Source organism: Bos indicus, chromosome X (genome assembly GCF_029378745.1).
Source record: "Bos indicus isolate NIAB-ARS_2022 breed Sahiwal x Tharparkar chromosome X, NIAB-ARS_B.indTharparkar_mat_pri_1.0, whole genome shotgun sequence".
In the NCBI taxonomy this organism is placed as follows: Eukaryota; Metazoa; Chordata; class Mammalia; order Artiodactyla; family Bovidae; genus Bos; species Bos indicus.
Window position 1 is genome coordinate 17,602,514 of NC_091789.1, and position 21,667 is coordinate 17,624,180.

At 40.8% G+C, this 21,667-nt stretch overlaps 1 protein-coding gene across 1 annotated transcript in view; it reads right to left on the bottom strand.

The window, feature by feature from the left end:
* The window catches only part of GPC3 (glypican 3), a 463,318-nt gene that overhangs the window by 105,967 nt on the left and 335,684 nt on the right, over positions 1 to 21,667 (bottom strand). The window contains exon 6 of the mRNA XM_070783773.1: positions 11,674 to 11,794. Within this exon, the coding sequence (XP_070639874.1) occupies positions 11,674 to 11,794 (121 nt within the window). The remainder of the gene's footprint in view (positions 1 to 11,673; positions 11,795 to 21,667) is intronic.

Here is a 21,667-nt window from a genome sequence, read left to right on the forward strand (position 1 = left end):
AAATATAGGAACTGCTCACCATCTTCAACCAGAGAGCAAGATGTTCAAAAGGAATGCAGATTAATTTGCCCTGAACTTTATACCTCTGAAGTCTTTTCACTTGATACCATCCTTCCATGAAAGGTCCTGGTGGGGCTGAAGATTAAAATCGGACTTCTGGATCATGGTCTCTAAGTTATACTCTAAGGATAGCCTGCCTATTAATAGATCCTCCACTTTAGGGCAGAGTTCAAACTTGGAAAAATCTGAGGAACTTAATTTAAACACACGCTCCTTCATATATGTGTGTGTGTGTGTGTACATAGACATATGAACATATTACTACATATGTATGTATATATAATTTTTAAATTTATCAGCTTCATTTTCCATTCAGTTACCTTGAGCCACACTGAACATTAAATAGTTAAAAAATCTGTCAAAGATTCACTAGACATACTTTTCCAAGAATCTTTATGGTTGAGATAATTATATTTAAAATCATTTAAACAATAATTCGACCTAGAAAAGTTAGAGTTTCTACATTCCAAAAACTGATAAACTGAGGCACAGTGAATCAAGTTACTTAAAAGGTTACCTGTGACTTTCCTTTATGTTAACTCTTCAGACTATCATAACATGAAGAAAAAGAGTAGCTATAATTTATTGCAAGGGTCCCCATCCTCCAAGCCATGGACCCGTACCTCCCATCATATCAGTGGCAGCATTAGATTAGAAATAAAGTGCTCACGGAGATGACCTTGGGGGATGGGATGGGGAGGGAGGGGGGAGGGGGGTTCTGGATGGGGAACACATTTGCACCCGTGGCTGATTCATGTCGATGTATGGCAAAAACCACTACAACATTGGAAAGTAATTAGCCTCCAATTAAAATAAATTAATTGATTTAAAATAAAGAAACAAAGTGCTCAGTAAATGTAATGCACTTGAATCATCTCAAAACCATTCCCACACAACCCTGCTCTATGGAAAATTGTCTTCCATGAAACTGGTCCCTGGTGGCAAAGAGGTTGGAGACCAATGATTTACTATGCTACTACATGTATTATCTCTAACACTTCTATTAAATCTTCAAGATAGATTGCAGTATAGCTATTTCACAGATTAGGGGACTTGAGGTACAATGAGGTTAACTAATTCGGCCATAAGCTAGGCAATCACAAAGTGACACATCTGGGACTTAAACACAGATCTACGTTTGGTTCTAAAGCCTTTGTACTTCCCCCAAACTAGAGTATATAGTGTTGTGGCTCTCCAATTTCTCATTATGACTCTAAGTCACATACCAGTAAGACTTTACAACGGAAACAGGTAGCATTGGTTTATTAAAAACTCATGTGGAATAGTGAACCTTACAATCCTCAAAGAGTTCTTCTGAACCTTTAAATAGGATAGATACTATTTCTCTAGCTACTTACTTGCATGCTCTCCCTCCTCTACTCCAACACATATGTATATATTTACATGCTTCTGTTCCCCCCACCCCCCAGTAGTGGCCACAACATCAAAAGAGTGGCGAAATCATGTTTGTGAATCTTCATGTAATACTTCCCATTTTTCCCTGAAACATTTCACCTTGCTAGTTTTCTCTGTCACTCTATCCTACTGAGATATTTTGAGATCCTGATTGTGTTATCTATGCATCAGCTAACCCCATCTAGCTTCATGCCATCACTAAATATCAGAAGTATGTCTTCTCTGTCTGTAGTAAGTCATTGGTAACAACTTTAGGCAGTAAAGGTCAAAGCAAATAGCTAAAAGCCTCTCTCCAGGCTAACACTGACACATTAAGAAAATACTCTTTAGGAATGATGCTGAATTAGCTACACATTCCCCAAACCATATGATTACTTAAGCCAACATTTTATGTCACTTGTTTAAAAATGATCATAGGAGTTTCTGGCAAACACTTTGCTGAAATCTAGGTATACCATATCTATATCACATGTACATATAAGTAAGGAGAAGTGGTCTGATTTGTTCTGAGTGAGCCCCAAGTGGCTCCTAGTAACCATCACCATGGTGTCTGGAAGCTCACAGTCTCCAAGATTCTGGTCTAGAATTCGGGGAAGATGTGATACCAGGTTCCCTGATATGTGGTTTCCACAATCCAATTGCCCCTCCTTATTCAAGGTGAGGGTAAAACTTTGTGCCTTTCTCCAGTCTTTTGGCTCTTCTTCTGCTTGTTGTGATGACTCAAAATTTGCTAATAGTGATACCACGAGAATAACCAGAAGACTCTTCAGTGCTATGGGATATAAACTGATCTGAACCTGGGCATCATTATCTAGGACTTATCACAATAGGAATTCTCTTAGCTGATTTGGTCTTGTCAACTGCTTACCCATAGTGCAGTGATGAACTAGCAAGATATGGACTGTGAAGTAAATAACACAGATCCACTAAACAAATAAGACCATCTTTAGAAGTTAAAGCGTCTGCCTGCAATGTGGGAGACCTGGGTTCGATCCCTGGGTCAGGAAGATTCCCCTGGAGAAGGCAATGGCACCCCACTCCAGTATTCTTGCCTGGAAAATCCCATGGATGGAGGAGCCTGGTGGGCTACAGTCCACGGGGTCACAAAGAGTCGGACACGACTGAGCGACTTCACTTTCACTTTAACTATATTAGGAACTTATCCAAGACAATGAAGTACATATGAATAATAACACAATTTTTACTTTGAACATTAATTATAACTCTGCTGGAAATATTCCACTCAAAATTTGCTATGCAAAATTACCGTGGTTGCTATCTAAGGAAAGCATATAGTCAGGCACACAGAACTGACCCCATTATTATTACTTTACATTCACTAAATACTAACACTGAGCCTACACAGAATATGGAAACGTCCCTGGCCATATGTCAAATAAGCTTACAGTTGAAGGTTAGGTCTCAGTGTGTGTGTGTGCTAAGTCACTTCAGTCATGTCTGACTCTGCGACCTATGGACTGCAGCCCACCAGGCTCCTCTGTCCATGGGATTCTCCAGGCAAGGATACTAGAGTGGGTTGCCATGCCCTCCTCCACTGGATCTTCCCGACCCAGCGATTGAACCCATGTCTCTTAAGTCTCCTGCATTGGCAGGCTGGTTCTTTACCACTAATGCCACCTGGGAAGCCCTAGGTCTCAATACCCATGGATATCAAGGAGTAAGGCCAAACTTTTGGTTGAGCCAATTAACATAGGTCTGCCATCCTGGGGCAAACGTATCTGCTCTCTATTCAGAAGTTAGTTTTATTACCATTGAGTTTTGTCAAAATCCTAATGACATGGGCAAGGAAAACTTTGTTTTGGTCTTCAGCTTCAAAGAAGATACTTTTGGTTCACCAATATGAGAATAATGCGCCTTCCAATGGGAACATCATTTCCAATAGGAATAATGTCTCCACCAACCCATTCATACTTTCCATATTGTCTCCATTTTAACTAACAGTTCATTTTAGGAGTGGCAGATGGAGATTGGAAGGCATTCTGTGACTGCATTGTGTATTGTAGATACTTAGTACATTCATTGAGTGAATGCTCACATGAAGAAATGGCTCCATATGGGATTAAACCTTTAATATTAGCTTCAAGGGCACTCTGAGACTTTTTATTGTTTTAGCAGTTGAAGCCCTTTGTTTAAGTGAAATCGTATTTAGAAGACCCATATGTAAAGCAGATTTTAGACACTCTGGTTAAAAAAGGAATGGGGGACGCAGAATAACCCCCACAGCACGTCTCCCACATCTCTACTCTCCGTGGAACAGAATCTGAACACACTGCCTTGACAACTGAGCTAACTGGCACATAAGCCCACTGACTAATATGATGCTAATTTTGCCATTCTGGAAGGAGGGAGAAGCACTGGATAAATCATTATAGGGTACCCAGGAAGGTGGAGGAGTTGAGATACGAGCATGAGAGTGAACAGATGACTAATGACTAATCCTGAGTGTGGACAGGAGCCCAAGTCAGACTGTGTGAGTGGGCATAAAACCACGAGCAATAGGTCCTGCTGACTCTGCCTGGTTTGGGTCCAGTGATCCCAGCAGAGAGCCCCCTGCCCTGGCTCCTAGCCCACGTGCAACCATTGCTCACTGGGTTTAATGAGGCAGGAGGCACTGAGGCGTGCTTGTTATGACCAAACACTAGTTAATAGATATGACAAGAGATAATAATTAGCAAGTTCCTGTCTCTTGCTATGCCCATTTTCGTTCCAAAGATGAACTGCTTCAGTAGGGGCTTCTGCTGTGGTTGGGAGTTCTGTATAAGAAAATGTGCTTGCGTGTTTAGAAGCATGTTTTGGATTACACAAGAGCCTTTGGAAGCAGAGCAAAGGCACCACAAACTATCAATCTGTTTGTTTCCCAGGCCCAGCTTTGTCATTTACTAGCAGTGTGACTTTGGACAAGTCATTTCTCTCTCTAGGTTTTCATTTCCTCGTCTATAAAATCCAAGGGCTGGACCCTATGACCGAAACATCCCTGCAAACTGTAACGGTGCACTTACATAACCCTCTTCTTTAGCACAAAAACTGGTTGATATTCAATGTGAAAAGTACCTTAAATTAAATCAAAGCTCAGAAATAAATTTAGGGCAACAAAGATTAACTTCTTTGAATGAACTGATGATCTATAAAATACTGTATATGAGGGTCTATTCTGTATATGCCACTATGTTAGGTGCTGTAGAAAACAGACTTGTATGCATGATTTCAGACTTAAGGAGCTGACAATCCAGAGGCAGGATACGTATATGTTCATAAATATATCAAGATAAAAGTTGTCTCTGAATTTCCGAAGAGTATCTGAACATACATACACCAATATACTGCTTATAATACAGGTTTATGGTGGCAGAGAGCAATCATTTGTAAGCATTTATTTTTGCTGTGTTGTATTTGGCCAGCAGGTAGATGTAAATAAGAGACTCTATGGATTTCATAGATATTTTGGAAATATATTTCTAACTTTGTAAACCCAATAGCCTTTATAGTTTGATAGAATTTCCTTTTCATATGTAGAACTTGTCTTTCCATAGTTAACACTTCCAATGCTGCTGCTGCTAAGTCGCTTCAGTCGTGTCCGAGTCTGTGCGACCCCATAGAAGGCTCCCCCATCCCTGGGATTCTCCAGGCAAGAACACTGGAGTGGGTTGCCATTTCCTCCTCCAATGCATGAAAGTGAAAAGCGAAAGGGAAGTCGCTCAGTCGTGTCCGACTCTTAGCAACCCCATGGACTGCAGCCCACCAGGCTCCTCCATCCATGGGATTTTCCAGACAAGAGTACTGGAGCGGGGTGCCATTGCCTTCTCTGAACACTTCCAATACTTCTTACTAAAAAAACCTTATGAAAGAGTATAATACCGCAATGAAAAAGATCATGTATTTCCTTTCACTGATAAGCCACAATCACCAGCAAATGTTGTTGCTATCAACAACATTTTGGCTTACCACTCTTGACTTATCTTCTGCTTTTGAATAACTTAACTTAATGTGCAAAGATTAAAATACATGACCCAATTTAAGTACCTTTAATCCTGTATCCTCTAAAAAAAGCAAATAGTTCATTTTCAAGAAATTTAATATGAAATACTTGGGAATTCATCTTTTTTAATCCTGTATCCTCTAAAAAAAGCAAATAGTTCATTTTCAAGAAATTTAATATGAAATACTTGGGAATTCATCTTGGTGCAGTGTTATTAAACTGTACACAGTAATTAAGATATTAAAAACACATGCTCCCCAAAGCCACCAGACATTGTAATTATTTTTCAAGCTATTAAGCAAAATGACAGAAGATTTTTTAATGATAAATGTGTTTTGGAATGCATCAGCTAATTCCCTTTTACTTCATGAAATCATGTTTAGCTCCACAGAGTCTAGGTCTGGGATTTGAAGACCAACTCGCATTGTTCTTTTATAACTCAGAAGTCATTCATTGGCTGTTGTTAACATGCCATTGTAGATACTCTGTCTTTCACACAAACACACATTCTGACTCCATATGGAAATGGCAATTATTACAGTTCGGCTACACTATTTGTATGTGAAGAAGTGTGAGAGACACTGGGACATAATTTCATTTGGAAAGGCCTTTTATTTAAATTTGACTCTCAAAACGTTTCTCCTTTGGTTTAGAAATTTTAGATTAGTGTTAGCTTTTCTAGCAACCACTGGAGTAGGCCAGCATTTTATGACTCTCACTGGTATTATTGTGAGAAAAAAGTTACTCAAAGAATTTTTGATCATGCTTGAGATTCATTTAAAGATTTTTAAAACTTACATGCTAAGGTATGCCCTGGGTACTTTTCTGACATGTAACAACTTTATTAATTAATTTATTAAAGTTGCAACTTTCTATTTCAAAGTCAGTGCCTTTTCACGATACCAAAATAATCTGTCAGGCATCTTAAAAACACTTTTCAGGTATTTATGAAGGGGGATGGAAGTGGAGACATTCCACTGTGTGCTCGACATTTAAAATTTTCTTTGGCCATTTAAAATCATTTTATGAGTTAGAGATAGCTAATAGAAAGTTTGTCTGCTGTCTATGTCACAAAGTGCCTCAGTTGCCACACCATACACAATTGGGGTCAGTTTTCTAGGACTCTTCCCAGTGGATGCTTGGTAAACAACATGCTTACTCTTTCTCTGCTGCCAATTTTAGAGCTTCAGACCATAGATATTACTACATTAGGGACTTGGAAATTGCTAGACAAATTAAGGAGTTTCTGCTATTTGTACTTCTTTCTGCACATCTTTTATATATGGATCATGCTAACCACAGCAAGGCATGCTGTGTCTTCAAAGACATAGAAGGAAATAGCACAGAGACTGCGATCAGTCCCCCTGGATTCTAGGTCTAGTTTGACCACTTACTATATGAAGGTCACTTAGACATCCAGTGCCCATAGGTTCTTCATCTGGTAAATCTAGGTAATAATGTCTGCTTCTCTGAGTCACTGTGAAGATCCATTTATGTAATGTTCATGAAAGAGCTTTACAAACTGAATTGTGCTGTGCAAATTGATGGCAGAATTATTATCATTCATATGGAGTCACATGGCTAACACGATCTGAAGACAGATCACCTATCTGGTTCTGGAGGAGGGTGATAAATGCAAGTGTTTTCGTAGTTTAATGTTTTCATGGCCTAATGAGAACAAGGCAGGAGAACAGAAGAATTGGGTAGGGGGAAGGGCAAGTTTAAGTTCCATCTGCCCAGGCTGGAAGACTGGTGGGAAGGGAAGAATCTCTGAAAAGATGCGAGGTTACAAAGTAGAAAGGGGTGACCTGGGAACAGGGTGTTTAAAAAAGAGTGGCAGGGCAGAGAATAAAGTCACAAGACTTGTTCACAAGAGGGTCCTGGGTTAAAGCCTGACCTTGAGCCACAAATCACTGAATCACACGGCTGGAAGGAATCTTAAGAGGCCATCTCGTCCACACCCCCACCATTCAGCAGGACATTTCAACCATCCCAAACAGATGAGACTATCCAACTTCGAATGAAAAGCTCTGACACCAAATGAGCAGGTATTGACTGCTCTGGCTTCAGCTGTTTCCAACAGGCAGGAAAACAATTTCTGGAATTTCATTTGAACCCGAACTGAAACTGAGGGAAAATAATAAACAGCTAGGTTTTTCTTGGAAACAATAGCTTCTGTAGTAGTTTAAGGTCTGCGACATTAACACTAACGACACAGCAAGTCTTAGAGAGAAACTGTTACCAACAAACTGAGTTAGAGGACACACAGGCCACAGTGGCCTGTGGGTAAGAGTGGATCATGATCATTCTTGGTATTTGTGGGGTCTTCTCTCCATGCAGGAGCCTTGAAGCAGGATAGTAAGACAAACACAATTTTTCTTTTAAAGCAACATGGCCCAGCAAATTCCAGGACTGATATTGAGGACTTAAGAGTTCAATTCCTCTCCTAACACAAGACAATAAATCCTCACACACAAATTAAAAACTGCAAAGGAAATAAAAGGGTCCTCATTTCCAATCGTGGGAATGTTACACAAGAACTCTGGTTTGGAAGGAGGAGGGGAGGACATTCCACACCTGCAGGTCTTCCCAGGAAAGGGGCCCTGGGCCTGACCCGGAACACGTCCCCTCCAGGTTACATCGTGGGACTGTCAATACGGAAATAATGTTACATTACTCCCTCAGTGAATATATTATTTCAAATCCTATCAACAGCAACCATAACTTGAAAGGAGGCAGCTGAGAATTTCCATGGAAGAAAGTGAAGAGGTCTTGGGGGACGTGCTCATAAACGGCCTAGCCACAGTCCATCTGGATGGACACACACGGGCATGCGTGCATAGACAAAAGTAGCTCTGCACTTACAGTTGCGTATGTTGGAGCAGCCTACTGTACTTTAATAGTGGCAGCACCAAGCGAGGAGCTTAGGAAAATAACATTATACTCCTGGATTCTCCACTCACTTACATGTGAACTGAGGCAAGTTAACTTGATTCTACCTCCTCATCACTCTAACTGTAGGTCAATGTAGCCAGGCATTCAGTGAATCCAGATGTTTGGCAGTGACTAGGAAACAACATCTGGATGATTGGTTGAATTTTCAACTGAACTTACTGAATGTTTTGGCAGCATGCCCACACAGCCCTTAATGGCTTTCTGCCTCAGTTTCCCTAGCTATAAAAAAAGGTACAAACATTATCACTTACCTCCCAGGAGGCAGTGAGGATGAAATAATACCCAAGGGTAACAATGAGTTCCTGAAAAGAATGATTCTTTGACAGTACTGTATCTTATACAATTCCAGGCTGGATATTTTTTTTCCAATATGAGCAGTTAAGACTTTTAGGACATAAAAGCACTTTGAAATATGGTTCAATGCTACACAAATACAACACATTATCATCATCATCCCATTCTTCATTATGACTTCCCTAAAGTGTCTCACTTTCAGATTGAACCATGGCCAAAATATGAATTTTACTGAAGGTCTGAAAGATGATATATTTTGGCCATGTAAAGCAATACAGATGAGACAAGAAAAAACCAGCGTGGGTGTTTGGAGCCCAGCCAATTTTAACAGCTCAACTTAAACGGGTAAAACTGGTCTATCAATGAGAATTAATTGGTTGCTCAATGGTATTTATAAAGGAACCAAAAATGTCCACACATATGTCCATGGCAAAGGTAGGAGAAAGTAATTATAATGGTGACCTTTCCGACACTGACAATATATACCTCCCTACCTATGAAGAGGCTTCACCTTTTGTGGCTGAAAGTTAGCAGGAAGAGAAAGAAGGAAACAACATGGGAGAGAAAGATGTATCAAAGGGATCTCTTTGATCCACCCAAAATTTGGGTGGCAGAATTAGACTGGGAAGAAGTATTGGAATACTGTTCTCTTTCAGACTCACTCAAGTCCTGACTACAGTGGACATCCTGACTATAATAATCACCTTAACTGTGTCATGCACATGCAATTATGTGTGTGTGTGTGTATACATATATATATACATTTTACATATATATGCAAATATGTAAAATGTATAATTATACATAAATTTTATATAATGGGATATGAATAGACATAGATACATAGACATGATTTCTTATACTCACAATAATCTTGTAAGGAACTATTTTGCTAACTCTAAATACTACAGATGAAAACTAAAGCTCAGAGAGGTTGAATGATTTGCCCAAAGTTATATATCTAGTAAGACCCACAGTTGAACTGGGATCCACGTGGATTCAAAGCCCATGTTCTATTCATTATATGACATGGTCTCCCAGAGCATTAATATCAAACACCCAAAGTCTTTACTGAGGGGCTTGCTATAAATAGTCACTTTTAGTGACTGCCAGATCATATGCTCTGATGCAGCTTTCCCTTTTTACAGGGTGGGGCTCCATCCACAGGTCTTTCTCTGATATTTCTTATGAAAGCCTTCTCACAGTACCCAGCCCACCTCAGGCCTAAGCAAATCACCCCAAAACTGATGAGCAGCATCACTGTCTAGCTCTTCTTCATTATTGGCTGCCTTTTCTTTGTATTTAAACATGTGTTTCTCCTCCAAGGAAGGTATGAAAACAGGCCAGGCTCCTTTTGAATCCTCAAACTCCCTGGAACCTGGCTGAGCACATAGTAGGTATTCCTTCATGTCTGGTGACCAAAGACATCTGTTGACACTATTCATTTAAAATGAGGGGCACAGAGATGGACCCTGAGGTTCTGGCCTTACCAGTGCTTGGATCTAACCAGTTGAGTGGAGTCACCCAGACACATTTGGTTTGAGATAATTTAGAAATAATTCAAAGAAACACTGCCTTTGTCCCCAGGTAAAGCACACCAACAGCAATGGGAGGTTTATGCTGTGCTCTGAATTCTTCAGAGATGTGTTTTGAAACATCTTACATGTAACCAGGCTTTATAGAACTTAGTGAGGTTGTGAGTTCACCAAAAAGAAGGATCTGTTATGCAAATACTGCCACTATTCTGTGCTCAGAAGCAGTAACAACTAATTATTAAGTGCTCACAGAGAGCAGAGCACTTTCTTAGGCTCTGGAGGAATCTCACTCAAAAGTGTAGTAAATACTTTCACAATGCCATTCGCCATGAAATATGTCACTATTAGGAAGCCCTTCCAAATATTTTTCCTAAAAACCATAAAGATTTCACTGCTAAACTTCACAGGAAAAGACAAAATCACGCCAATGTCATCCTACAGAAACCTCTGTCCTTGCAGAAGGAGTTTAATTCATTAAGTCTTTCCTCAGCTATGAATAGAAGTCAGCGGTGCCAGGGTCCTCCCACCCATGGACACTGCCACTCTGGTAGGAACACTGCCACTCTGGTATCTGGTGGCATTTTTGATGGCATTTTTTAAACTGTGGCCACAAAGCAATCACAAGCAGATGGTACAACTAACTTCTATTTGTGTCTCAGTTACTAAACTCCTGAGAAGAAAAACTGTGCAAGTCAAGGGAATCTGTGGGTGCTCTGTGCATGGCAGTGACTCAGAAGTTGGCATGGGTGCAGTGAAGCTGGTCCTCTCGTATCTTGCTGGTGGCAGTGAAAGCTGTCACATCCCCATTGGACAGCAGTTTGGAAACATGCAGTAAAACGCTCATATCCTTTAACCCCATAACTCCAGTATGTTAAGAAACTGAGCTAAGATTAGGAGACAGCACTATGCAGGAGGTCGCTTTATTTAATGGTAAAAATATGAAGCAATCTGAATGCATAGCAAAGGCAAATTAATTATAATTAACACTCAAAGGAATCTTTCGGGGCCACAAAAGATGATTAGTATGCAGATTTGTGGCAACATGAAAAAGTGTTTCCAACACAGTGTTAATTCTAAGAAGCAGAAATCACTAATATACTTCCAATTATGTAAAAAGCCTATGTGTGATTTTTTGACCAAATATTAAAAAATATAAAAATGAAAACAGGATGGACTAGTGGGGTTGAGACAAATACTTTTCCTTCTGTTTTCCAAGCTTTCTCTTATGTTGTGATATTTTCCTTATAATTTAAAAATGGGGTGAAAAACAAAGGTCAGAAGTCCTGTTTAGCAGAGAGACTCTGAAGACGATGAACATGGCTGCCTTTCCAAAAGCCCAAGAATACAGTATGAACACTCAACATCATCCATTGCTCAATTTTTTGACATATCTGTTTTTGTTGGATACACACATACCTGGTTAATATGCTTCAGTTTGTCAATAATTTGACTGACCACTGGCTCAGGGCCCTTCATTTTCAGCTCATGGAGGTTGAACTGATTCTTCATTCCATTCCTCGCTGCCTTTTGGCTGTATCTGGAAATATGAAGGTAAAGAAAAGGTTTGTCACAAGAGAGTTCCAAGCAAAGTGCAAGTTGACTGTATCTGGCACACGGTCGAGCTGACCACAAGCTACCTTTACCTTCCAGCCCGTGGGATGCCTGCATGGTACAAAGGTAGACCACTCCAGATAGAGTCTACTTGTACTGGAGAACATTCATTCAAAAGTCAACAAGTTTCCTCCATCTCATTAGAACTGATTCAAACATATTCTTTTTAACGGCTGAGTAATATTCCATTGTGTACATGAAACTGGAGCCTATTTTACAGAGTGAAATAAGCCAGAAAGAAAACCACCAATACAGTATACTAATGCATATATATGGAATTTAGAAAGATGGTAACAATAACCCTGTATGCGAGACAGCAAAAGAGACACAGATGTATAGAACAGTCTTTTGGACTCTGTGGGAGAGGACGAGGGTGGGATGATATGGGAGAAGGGCACTGAAACATGTAAATCATCATATATGAAACAAATCGCCAGTCCAGGTTTGATGCATGATACAGGATGCTTGGGGCTGGTGCACTGGGATGGCCCAGAGGAATGGTACGGGGAGGGAGGTGGGAGGGGGGTTCAGGATGGGGAACACGTGTACACCCGTGGCGGATTCATGTCAATGTATGGTAAAACCAATACAATATTGTAAAGTTTTTTTTAAAAAAAAGTTAACAAGTATTAATTCATCATTCCTTTTTTCTCGGTGTTGGGGATATGGCAATGAACAAGACAGAGACAAGGTCTCTGCCCTTATTTTGCCCTCCATCTAGTGTAGAGTCCAGAAGAGCACTAAGGGAGGTGTTGGGTCTTGGCCAGGGAAGCACACAGGAGGGTCCTTAATTCTGAGTGTGCTTTCTATTCATCTGAAGGATAAAGACTCTTGCATGTTCTTTATTTCCTCCTTCTCCACTTCCTCCTCCCATCATTTCCTTCAGGTCTGGGCAGCCCAGCTCCTCCTGAAAAGGCTTTCCCAACCCATTTGCAGCATAAATTATACCTGCCAGCTTCTGTCTCTGTTCTCTACAGGGAGGCAAACCAGCGGCTCAAGGGAAGGTTTTAACGTGGTCCCCCAGGATAAGACATAGGTTTCTGCTTCAAGAATGAAGTTTCAAGCTATCTATGGACATCCTCACCAGCATGAGAATGGGGGATATTTACAATCCTGGGCAATTCTGCCTTTCAGTGCGGGGCTTTGTCAACTTCAACTGGAACAGTAATTCACTACTGAGGTGGTTTCTTTGCTGGCTTCATGGTTCCAGACCTCTGTACATTTACTCACCTTTCAAAACAAGGCAAACAAACACAAAACAAAAACAAGAAACAGATTTCATTTTCTCCTTTATCTTTTCTCATGTAGAAAGACCAGAACACTGTTACCAAAGGGGGAGAAGGTTTTGATCTCTTTTTTTTTTTTTTTTCCCTTTTTCCTCATCCTGATAATGGAATATTCTCTTAAAGAAATGGAAAAATTTGCAGGACTTTTGCCCCTACCTTATACACTTAAAAAATTACAATAGGGCAGTTGAATTAAGGGCAAATTCATATTTTTTACTCATATTTTTAATTACAAAAATAACAGTGCTCATTGAAGACAATTAAAATATACAGACATAATCAAAGCATACAGCACAAGTTCTTGCATCATCTTATCCTTCCAAGAGAGAGTCATCTTTAAGTTTGATATATATTCTTCTAGAGGTTTCCACATGCGTATGTGTGCATACGTGCATGCTCAGCCGCTCAGTCGTGTCCGACTCTTTGCGACCCTATGAACTGTAGCCTGCCAGGCTCCTCTGTCCGTGGTATTCTCCAGGTGAGAATACTGGAGTGAGTTGCCATGCCCTCCTCCAGGGAATCTTCCCAACATGGGGAATGAACTCACATCTGCCTTCATCTCCTGCATTGCAGGCAGATTCTTTACCCACTGAGCCACGTGGGAAGCCCTTCACAGGTGTATACTAACATGCAAGTCTAACCAAAATTGGAATTGTACTAGTTAGGCTGATTTGCAACTTATCACTTAATATGTATCTTAGATCCATTTCTGTGTCAGAACATAAATAACTGCTTTGTTTTTATTCCTCTGTATGGCTAGATCATAAATTATTTATCTAATGTCTTACTGATAAACAAGTGAGGTATTTCTAATATTTTACTAATATAAACAATGCTGCAAAGAACATCCTTGTATGGTGATCTTTGTACATTTCATGAATATCTATTAAGTTCCTAGAATTTTATCAATTTGTACTTCTAATCCCAAATTATGACATGCCAAGAATAATTAACACCACTGTATTTTTGCACAGCATTTTACAAAGCAGTTTTGTATCACTTAGCTCACTTGAGCTTCTCAGCCACACTGTGAGGAGATAGGGCAGACCTCATTATCTCTTTATTATTGAAAATTTCACAACTTCAGAAGATAGTGATCTAATAGATGCTTCCTTATAGTATAATACTCTGTCAATATTCAGTTCAGTTCAGTTCAGTTCAGTCGCTCAGTCCTGTCCAACTCTTTGTGACCCCATGAATCGCAGCACGCCAGGCCTCCCTGTCCATCACCAACTCCCGGAGTTCACTCAAACTCACGTCCATCAAGTTTATGATGCCATCCAGCCATCTCATCTTCTGTCATCCCCTTCTCCTCCTGCCCCCAATCCCTCCCAGCATCACGGTCTTTTCCAATGAGTCAACTCTTTGCATGAGGTAGCCAAAGTACTGGAGTTTCAGCTTTAGCATCTTTCCTTCCAAAGAACACCCAGGACTGGTCTCCTTTAGAATGGACTGGTTGGATCTCCTTGCAGTCCAAGGGACTCTCAAGAGTCTTCTCCAACACCACACTTCAAAAGCATCAATTCTTCAGTGCTCGGCTTTCTTTATAGTCCAACTCTCACATCCATACATGACCACAGGAAAAACCATAGCCTTGACTAGACAGACCTTTGTTGGCAAAGTAATGTCTCTGCTTTTGAATATGCTATCTAGGTTAGACATAACTTTCCTTCCAAGGAGTAAGCGTCTTTTAATTTCATGGCTGCAATCACCATCTCCAGTGATTTTGGAGCCCAGAAAAATAAAGTCTGACACTGTTTCCCCATCTATTTCCCATGAAGTGATGGGAACAGATGCCATGATCTTAGTTTTCTGAATGTTGAGCTTTAAGCCAACTTTTTCAGTCTCCTCTTTCACTTTCATCAAGAGGCTCTTTAGTTCCTCTTCACTTTCTGCCATAAGGGTGGTGTCATCTACATATCTGAGATTACTGATATTTCTCCTGACAATCTTGGTTCCAGCTTGTGCTTCTTCCAGCCCAGCGTTTCTCATGATGTCCTCTGCGTATAAGTTAAATAAGCAGGGTGACAGTATACAGCCTTGACTATTTACCTTACCTAACGTTAAAACTTAGCGAATACACTGTGTGTGCATGTGAAATACTTCAGTTGCGCCCGACTCTTTGCGACCCCATAGACTGTAGCCCGCCAGGCTCCTCTGTTCAAGGGATTCTCCTGGCAAGAATACTGGAATGGGTTGCCATGTCCTTCTCCAGTGAATAAACAGATCACCCACCACATACCAATTGCCTTTGGGGGCTGTGTTAAAGAAATGCAATGCATTTCTTTAAGGGAAATTCTTTGTTTATATATCTGGTGAGAATCAGCTCCCCACTAGCCTCCTTTTGTGTGCTTGTATATAATGCTGTCTGTTTAAATGTCATCTCCCTCTTGATGACCACCAACTCCATCCTCTTTTTCTTTATATCTACTGATGCCTGAAGCAGAGACCTGATTCACAGGTAAAGAGGTAAGCAGTTCTAAAATGAACTTTAGGAACGTGTCCCTAGAGACATCTCCCTGGACTTATTCCTATCGAAGCCTGCCCACTCCTATAAAACAAGTCACCTTCTAAAGTTTATTATCCTCAGTGGAATAGTGTAAAGACATCTGCCAACTTAGTGACTTTGCCCTGTACTCCTTCTTCCAAATCATTTATAAATATTAAGTCAAATTAGTCGCATAGCTGATCCCTTGTGGCCCTACTGTCTATTTCCTGCCATTCAGAAAAATGCCCTTTCAGCTCTTTTTTTTTGTCTCTTACCCCCAAGTCTTGGATAAGGAGCCGGGACTAAACACTGCTCCCCAATCCCATGCTGACTCAATTTTTTAAAAACAGCCTTGAGTTTAAAAGCTTGCCAAACTTTCTGAAAGTTGAAACAGCATCCACTATTTTGCTCTATCCATGTGCTATTTAAATCCTCAAAAGACTTAGTAAATTAAGCATGGTTTCTGGTTACAGAAGTGTTGGGAAGAGCTGGCTTATGGCTTAGACCTAAAACTTTATTTTATTTACTCCACAAAGCAGTAACCGAAAGTACTGGTTCGATTGATGTCTACATCTGCTAAAATTTAGTGGCCCTATTTTTAAATTTAGTGGCACTATTTTAAAACTATTCAGGAACTCTGCTCTTCCCCTATCCATTTAGGCATGTGAATACCTCTCCCCCATCCCCAATACTATGTCCTGTTTCTCACACCTCTACCCTTTTCTCCTTAGCCAGACAAAATGTAGAGCAGAATCTTAAAATTCTTGAGTGTTCAAATGGAATACTATGCAGACATCAAAAGAACAAAGTTAGAACAAAGCTGAAGATGGCCCCAAATTCTTGAAATCTGGTGATGCTACCATCATTGATAGGGTTCCTGGCAAGCGCACGTGTGTTGAGAGCTTCTCTATCCTCCTCTGAGCCATTTTGCTGTTCGCGACATGAGACAGATGGTTCCTGTGGGTGTCATCAAAGCAGTAGACAAGAAGGCAACTGGAGCTGGCAAGGTCACCAAGTCTGCCCAGAAAGCTCAGAAGGCTAAATGAACAACATCCTCAATACCTGCCATCTTAATCAGTGGTGGAAGAATGGTCTCAGAACTGTTTGTCTCAATTGGCCATTTAAGCTCAATAGTCAAAGACTAGTTAATGGTAACCTGGCATGATAAACCTTCAGAAGGAAAGGAGAATATTTTGTGGACCATTCATTTTTTGTGTGGCCGTTCTAAGTCATTGGTCTTTAAAATCAGTACTTTTTAATGGAAACAACTTGATTAAAAATATGTCATAGAATTTGAGACACTTAAAAAATTTAATGAGAAAAAAAAGAATGGTAAAAGCAGTTACTTCCAGTAAGTAAGATATTGGGGGAAATTTTAGTTTTTTATGTCCTTCTATATCTTTTACACTTTAAAACCTTTACAGTAATTTTTAATGGGTGAAAATTTATATAGCAGTTATTTTTAAGGCAAAAGAAAACAACATGAAACAACAATAACAACAACAAGAAAAAACAAATCAAAGGAAAATAAAAAGTGGGCCTAACTCCTAGGCCTCACTCAGAGCCTCTGGGAAATTATTCTTGTTAATCAGAGTTATGTCGGCCATGACTAGATCCCCGGCTTAAAGGGGATCCCTTATGAGAACACATGTTTGGGCCAATACACAGAATGTCACCCTGGAATTCCTTCACACCTCAGATGGTTATCATCAGGTCACAAACTATACTTTGTTAGGTTAAACACAGCCTATATGTTTTCTACTCTTCAATGAGGTAATGCTAACCTATTTCAAAAGGACAGTCAGTAAGGATATGACTGAATGTGTATTATTATGAGGACCCTGTCTCTAAACAGAGGCATAAAAGCCATTCAAGTTCTTGCCAACCTTCCCAGAAGATTCGAAGAGTCCTCTCCTGATGGGAGTTGAGGGCCTACCTGGGATTCATTCTGAACTGCTGCTCTTGCACCCAAATGCATTGTGGGTACCACGCTGAGTGGCTTGTGCTCCTTCCACATACGTTCCATTTACCAGCCCGTACAGTCCATGAGCTCTCTGAAGGCAGAGGCTTGGTTAGCTGTCTTGTGTACCACCCAGAGCACCTCCTAGTACATGTAGTAACACCAGCTGGCAGTGCTGAGTGCTTTCTCTGTGCCAGATACTGTTCCAGCATGAGGGAAAATACAACCCGCAGCACCACACTGAGTCCTCCTAAGAGCCCTACAAGATGGACGGTATTATAATCAGCTCCTTCTTGCAAAGAAGAACACCAAGGCATGAAGTGAAGCCACTTGCTGAAGGTCACACAGCTACTCAATAGCAAAGCTAGAGTTTGAACGTTTGAGTCTATGTCCAGCTGCCTCTGTTCTTAACCTCTCCGTTGCCATTATTCCTTAGAAATAATCCATGCTGACTAAATATTTGACATTTCCATTTCACACTGCCCAATTCATGGTATGATACAATTAGCCAGCTACTGGTGATGGTCTACGAGGCTCACAACAGGGTTTGCCACAACAGCTCTCTTTACCTAATCAGCGGATTCCTGGGCTTGCCCTTTAAAAGCCCTTGGGGAGAGCCCTGTGTATGGAGTTTCTTCTCCCAAACAGAGATCCAACAGCATCACCATTCAGTGAAATATTTGCATTCTTGAAAAATAAGGTATTGAAGTTAGACATATAAATAATCCTCCTCCACCACCACTGTATAGACAAACACCAAAGGTGATCTGAAATCTCTAAGGACAATAGGAAAGTGAGTGTTGGCGAAGGTCTCCCTGCCACGTAGCAATACGACATATGCAATGGAACCCCAGGGGATTTTATGTAACATACATGCTCCAAGCTTTAAGCTCAGAGGGACTCAGTTAGGGGTGTCTCTGTAGAGTTGCAGTAATTAATTCATTCATCCAGCATTTTATTTCCACTCACTTCCTCTGTGCCCCTGGTGTACAATGGTTCCTGACAGATTTTCAGTGAGGCTAAGTCACTGCAGCCACAATTCTCCCCACCCAGACTGCCCCGAGTGTCAGGAATGGGGACACTGTTGGCCATGGGGGATTTTAAGGATGGGTTATCTGCTTAGCAACACTCATCTCTAATTAGATTAACTGTCCTCTCTCCAGAACACTGCTTTTTCCTAAAGCTTTGACATGGTTCTGGCAATGAATACTGGCCAGTGGAGAAGGAAAAATAGAGAGGCGCTCCTGCCTCCTAAATCTAAACTCTTCTTAACTGGACATGTTATGCGTGATGTTATAAGTGTCCCCATAAAGCATTACCTGTGGTGTCTTCTTCCCCCATCCAGTGTGGTACCTGCTTATTAGCACAAAAATAGCAAATGTGATTTGTGAAGTGAAAGGAAGACACGTCTCTGTTCAGGCAGATTGGGCAGGGATGGAGGAGGGACACCTTGCAAAAGCCGTAAAGAGCAAAGGAACCCAATGAAAATAGGACACCTGGACGTGATGGTGTTAGGACAAATGACACAAAGAGAGCACTAGTAGAAGAGGAATAGAGTCAAACATGTGTAAAATGGGCAGTCTTTTCTTCCTGGGTCTGTGCTGGCTGAGGCAGCACAGGTAAAGTGGAAGGAAATCAATGGATTCAAACATACAACATTCAAATAGGAAGCACCCTTGTCCAATCCACTGATGGCGCAGATGAAGAAACTGAGACCCAGGGAGGGACTTTCCCAGCATCACAGGTAGGTAGTATCATAACTCTCACCGTTAGAATAAATTTCTTCTTTAAAAGGTTCCTTAAATACACGTTGGTGATTTTGAGCATTGCTAGTACGGATGCAGGAGAGAGAAGTTGCTAGAAAATTCACTTTCCTCCTTCTTCTAGGCATTAGACTACTGGAAAGTATTTGAAAGCAAGTCTTAGAAAAACCAACTTGCCCCCTCCCCCCACCAAATATTTAATTTCACAGAAGTTTGTTTCATTTACTACTGGGGTTTTAGATGATCTACACAGAAGTTACAGATCTCACATTCTCAGTGCGCCATCTTATGGAAAGGCTGCAGTATTGCAAGTAGCCCTTTGCCCAAACAGTGATTTATCAGAATGTTTCCTTGGAAAGCACTCCAGCTGCAACAATCACTGTGAAAAAATGGCATAATTTAAAGAGTATAAATACCTTTAAAAACAAACTAGAACACAGGGTAGAAAACCCACCTTATCAATAGGCCTAAGAAAATGTTCTTTTTCTATCCAAGATGCAGTCTTCATTTACATAAATGAACAGAAAAATAAAGCGAAAGTGAAAATTGCTGAGTTTAATAAATATGTTTAATAAAGAAGGCAGCAATTTGCTTCTCATTTATGTATGCACAAGTCTAAAGAAAAATGGTTTTCATAATTGTTGGTACAGCAATACCACTTCAGACCAAATATCAGACAGGAGAGTGCCAGAAACAGATACGACCACCAGACTCCAAGAACTACTTTGATTCTCAAACAATAGCCTTTCAGAAATTACAGATATATTTCAACAGAAAGGAAGCAAAATTTAGAGTAGAAATCAGGGGGCTGAAAGCCCATTTATACCTCATCTAGTGGACATTACCTATATAAGGGAATAGCTATATTAGAATCCGCTTTTAGCCTAGTTTCTAACCTGTAAGGAGAGACTAAAAGATTGGTCTTGGAATATAATCAAGAAGTCATTTAAACCTCAAGAAGCGAAGAATATTTTCCAGATGGTGAGGAAAGCTTGAGAAGTTGATATCACCCGCTGTGGGGAACAGCCTCCTGCAGAGATGGGGAGGCAGAGAGAAAATGCCTGAATGTTTGTCTGAAGAGGCAAACTCCACAGAGGAGCCTGGAGGTAAGGAGAGAGAAAAGTAAATAAGGAAGCAAAAGCGATTCCTGTGAGAACCGCGGCATGGGCAGAGCCTGATGTGTGGGAAGGTTGGTGAGAACAGCCTCCTGGGCTTTGAGCCCTGACCACGGGCAGCCAAGACACCAAGCCAGGGTGGGCAGGGCTGCTGAAGGGTTCTCTGAGGGGTGTCCTTGAGGGGAACATACCAAGGAGGAGAGGAATCTGAGCCAGTGTAAGATTTCCAAAAATAGCAAAAAAAAAAAAAAAAAGGCAATTCAAAGTTCAATATTTGGGAGTGGAGATGTAGTAGCGCAGGGTGTATAATGGTGATTTATCATTAAATCACCCCAAACTCATTTACCGAGTCCCTCTAGCCCAGACAGTGGGCTTCCCTGATAGCTCAGTTGGTAAAGAATCCGCCTGCAATGCAGGAAACCCCAGTTTGATTCCTGGATTGGAAAGATCCATTGGAGAAGGGAAAGGCTACCCACTCCAGTCGTCTTGGGCTTCCCTTATGGCTCAGCTCGTAAAGAATCTGCCTGCAGTGTGGGAGACCTGGGTTCAATCCCTGGGTTGGGAAGATCCCCTGGAGAAGGGAAAGGCTACCCACTCCAGTATTCCGGCCTGGAGAATTCCAAAGAGTCAGACACGACTGAGTGACTTTTACTTTCTAGCCCAGAAAACCAGATGTTTTCTTGTCCCACTGGAGTTAAACCAAAAGGAAATGGTCTTTACCTTTTTTTAGTTTTTTTTTGAAAGTTAGATTTTAACTCAAAAATATTTGAGTCATAAGGGACCCTCAAAATCATTTAGTTCAATGCACCCCTCTTACAGATGGGCAAACTGAGCCCCAGAGAGACCAAACAGTAGCCATCCAAATTATTATTGGTATCACTGCTGATGGAATGTGATTAGAGCCACAACGTCCCCCAAATAGAAAAGACAAGAAGAGATCAAAGAACAGGTCACACACACGAGAACATTGTATGAAAGTAACTGATGTTGAAAATAATGATCAATAATTATTTTATTTTTAAAAGGTAAAATTCAGTCCTGTCTACATAGTTTACTGAGACAGCAAAGACAGTATACTTTAGAAAGGCTGAGTAATATGGTGGAAAGAGCACTGGTCCTGGAGTCAAGACACACGTTCAAAGGCTGGTACTGTGTGACTTTTGACAAGTAACTAAACTCTCCTGGAC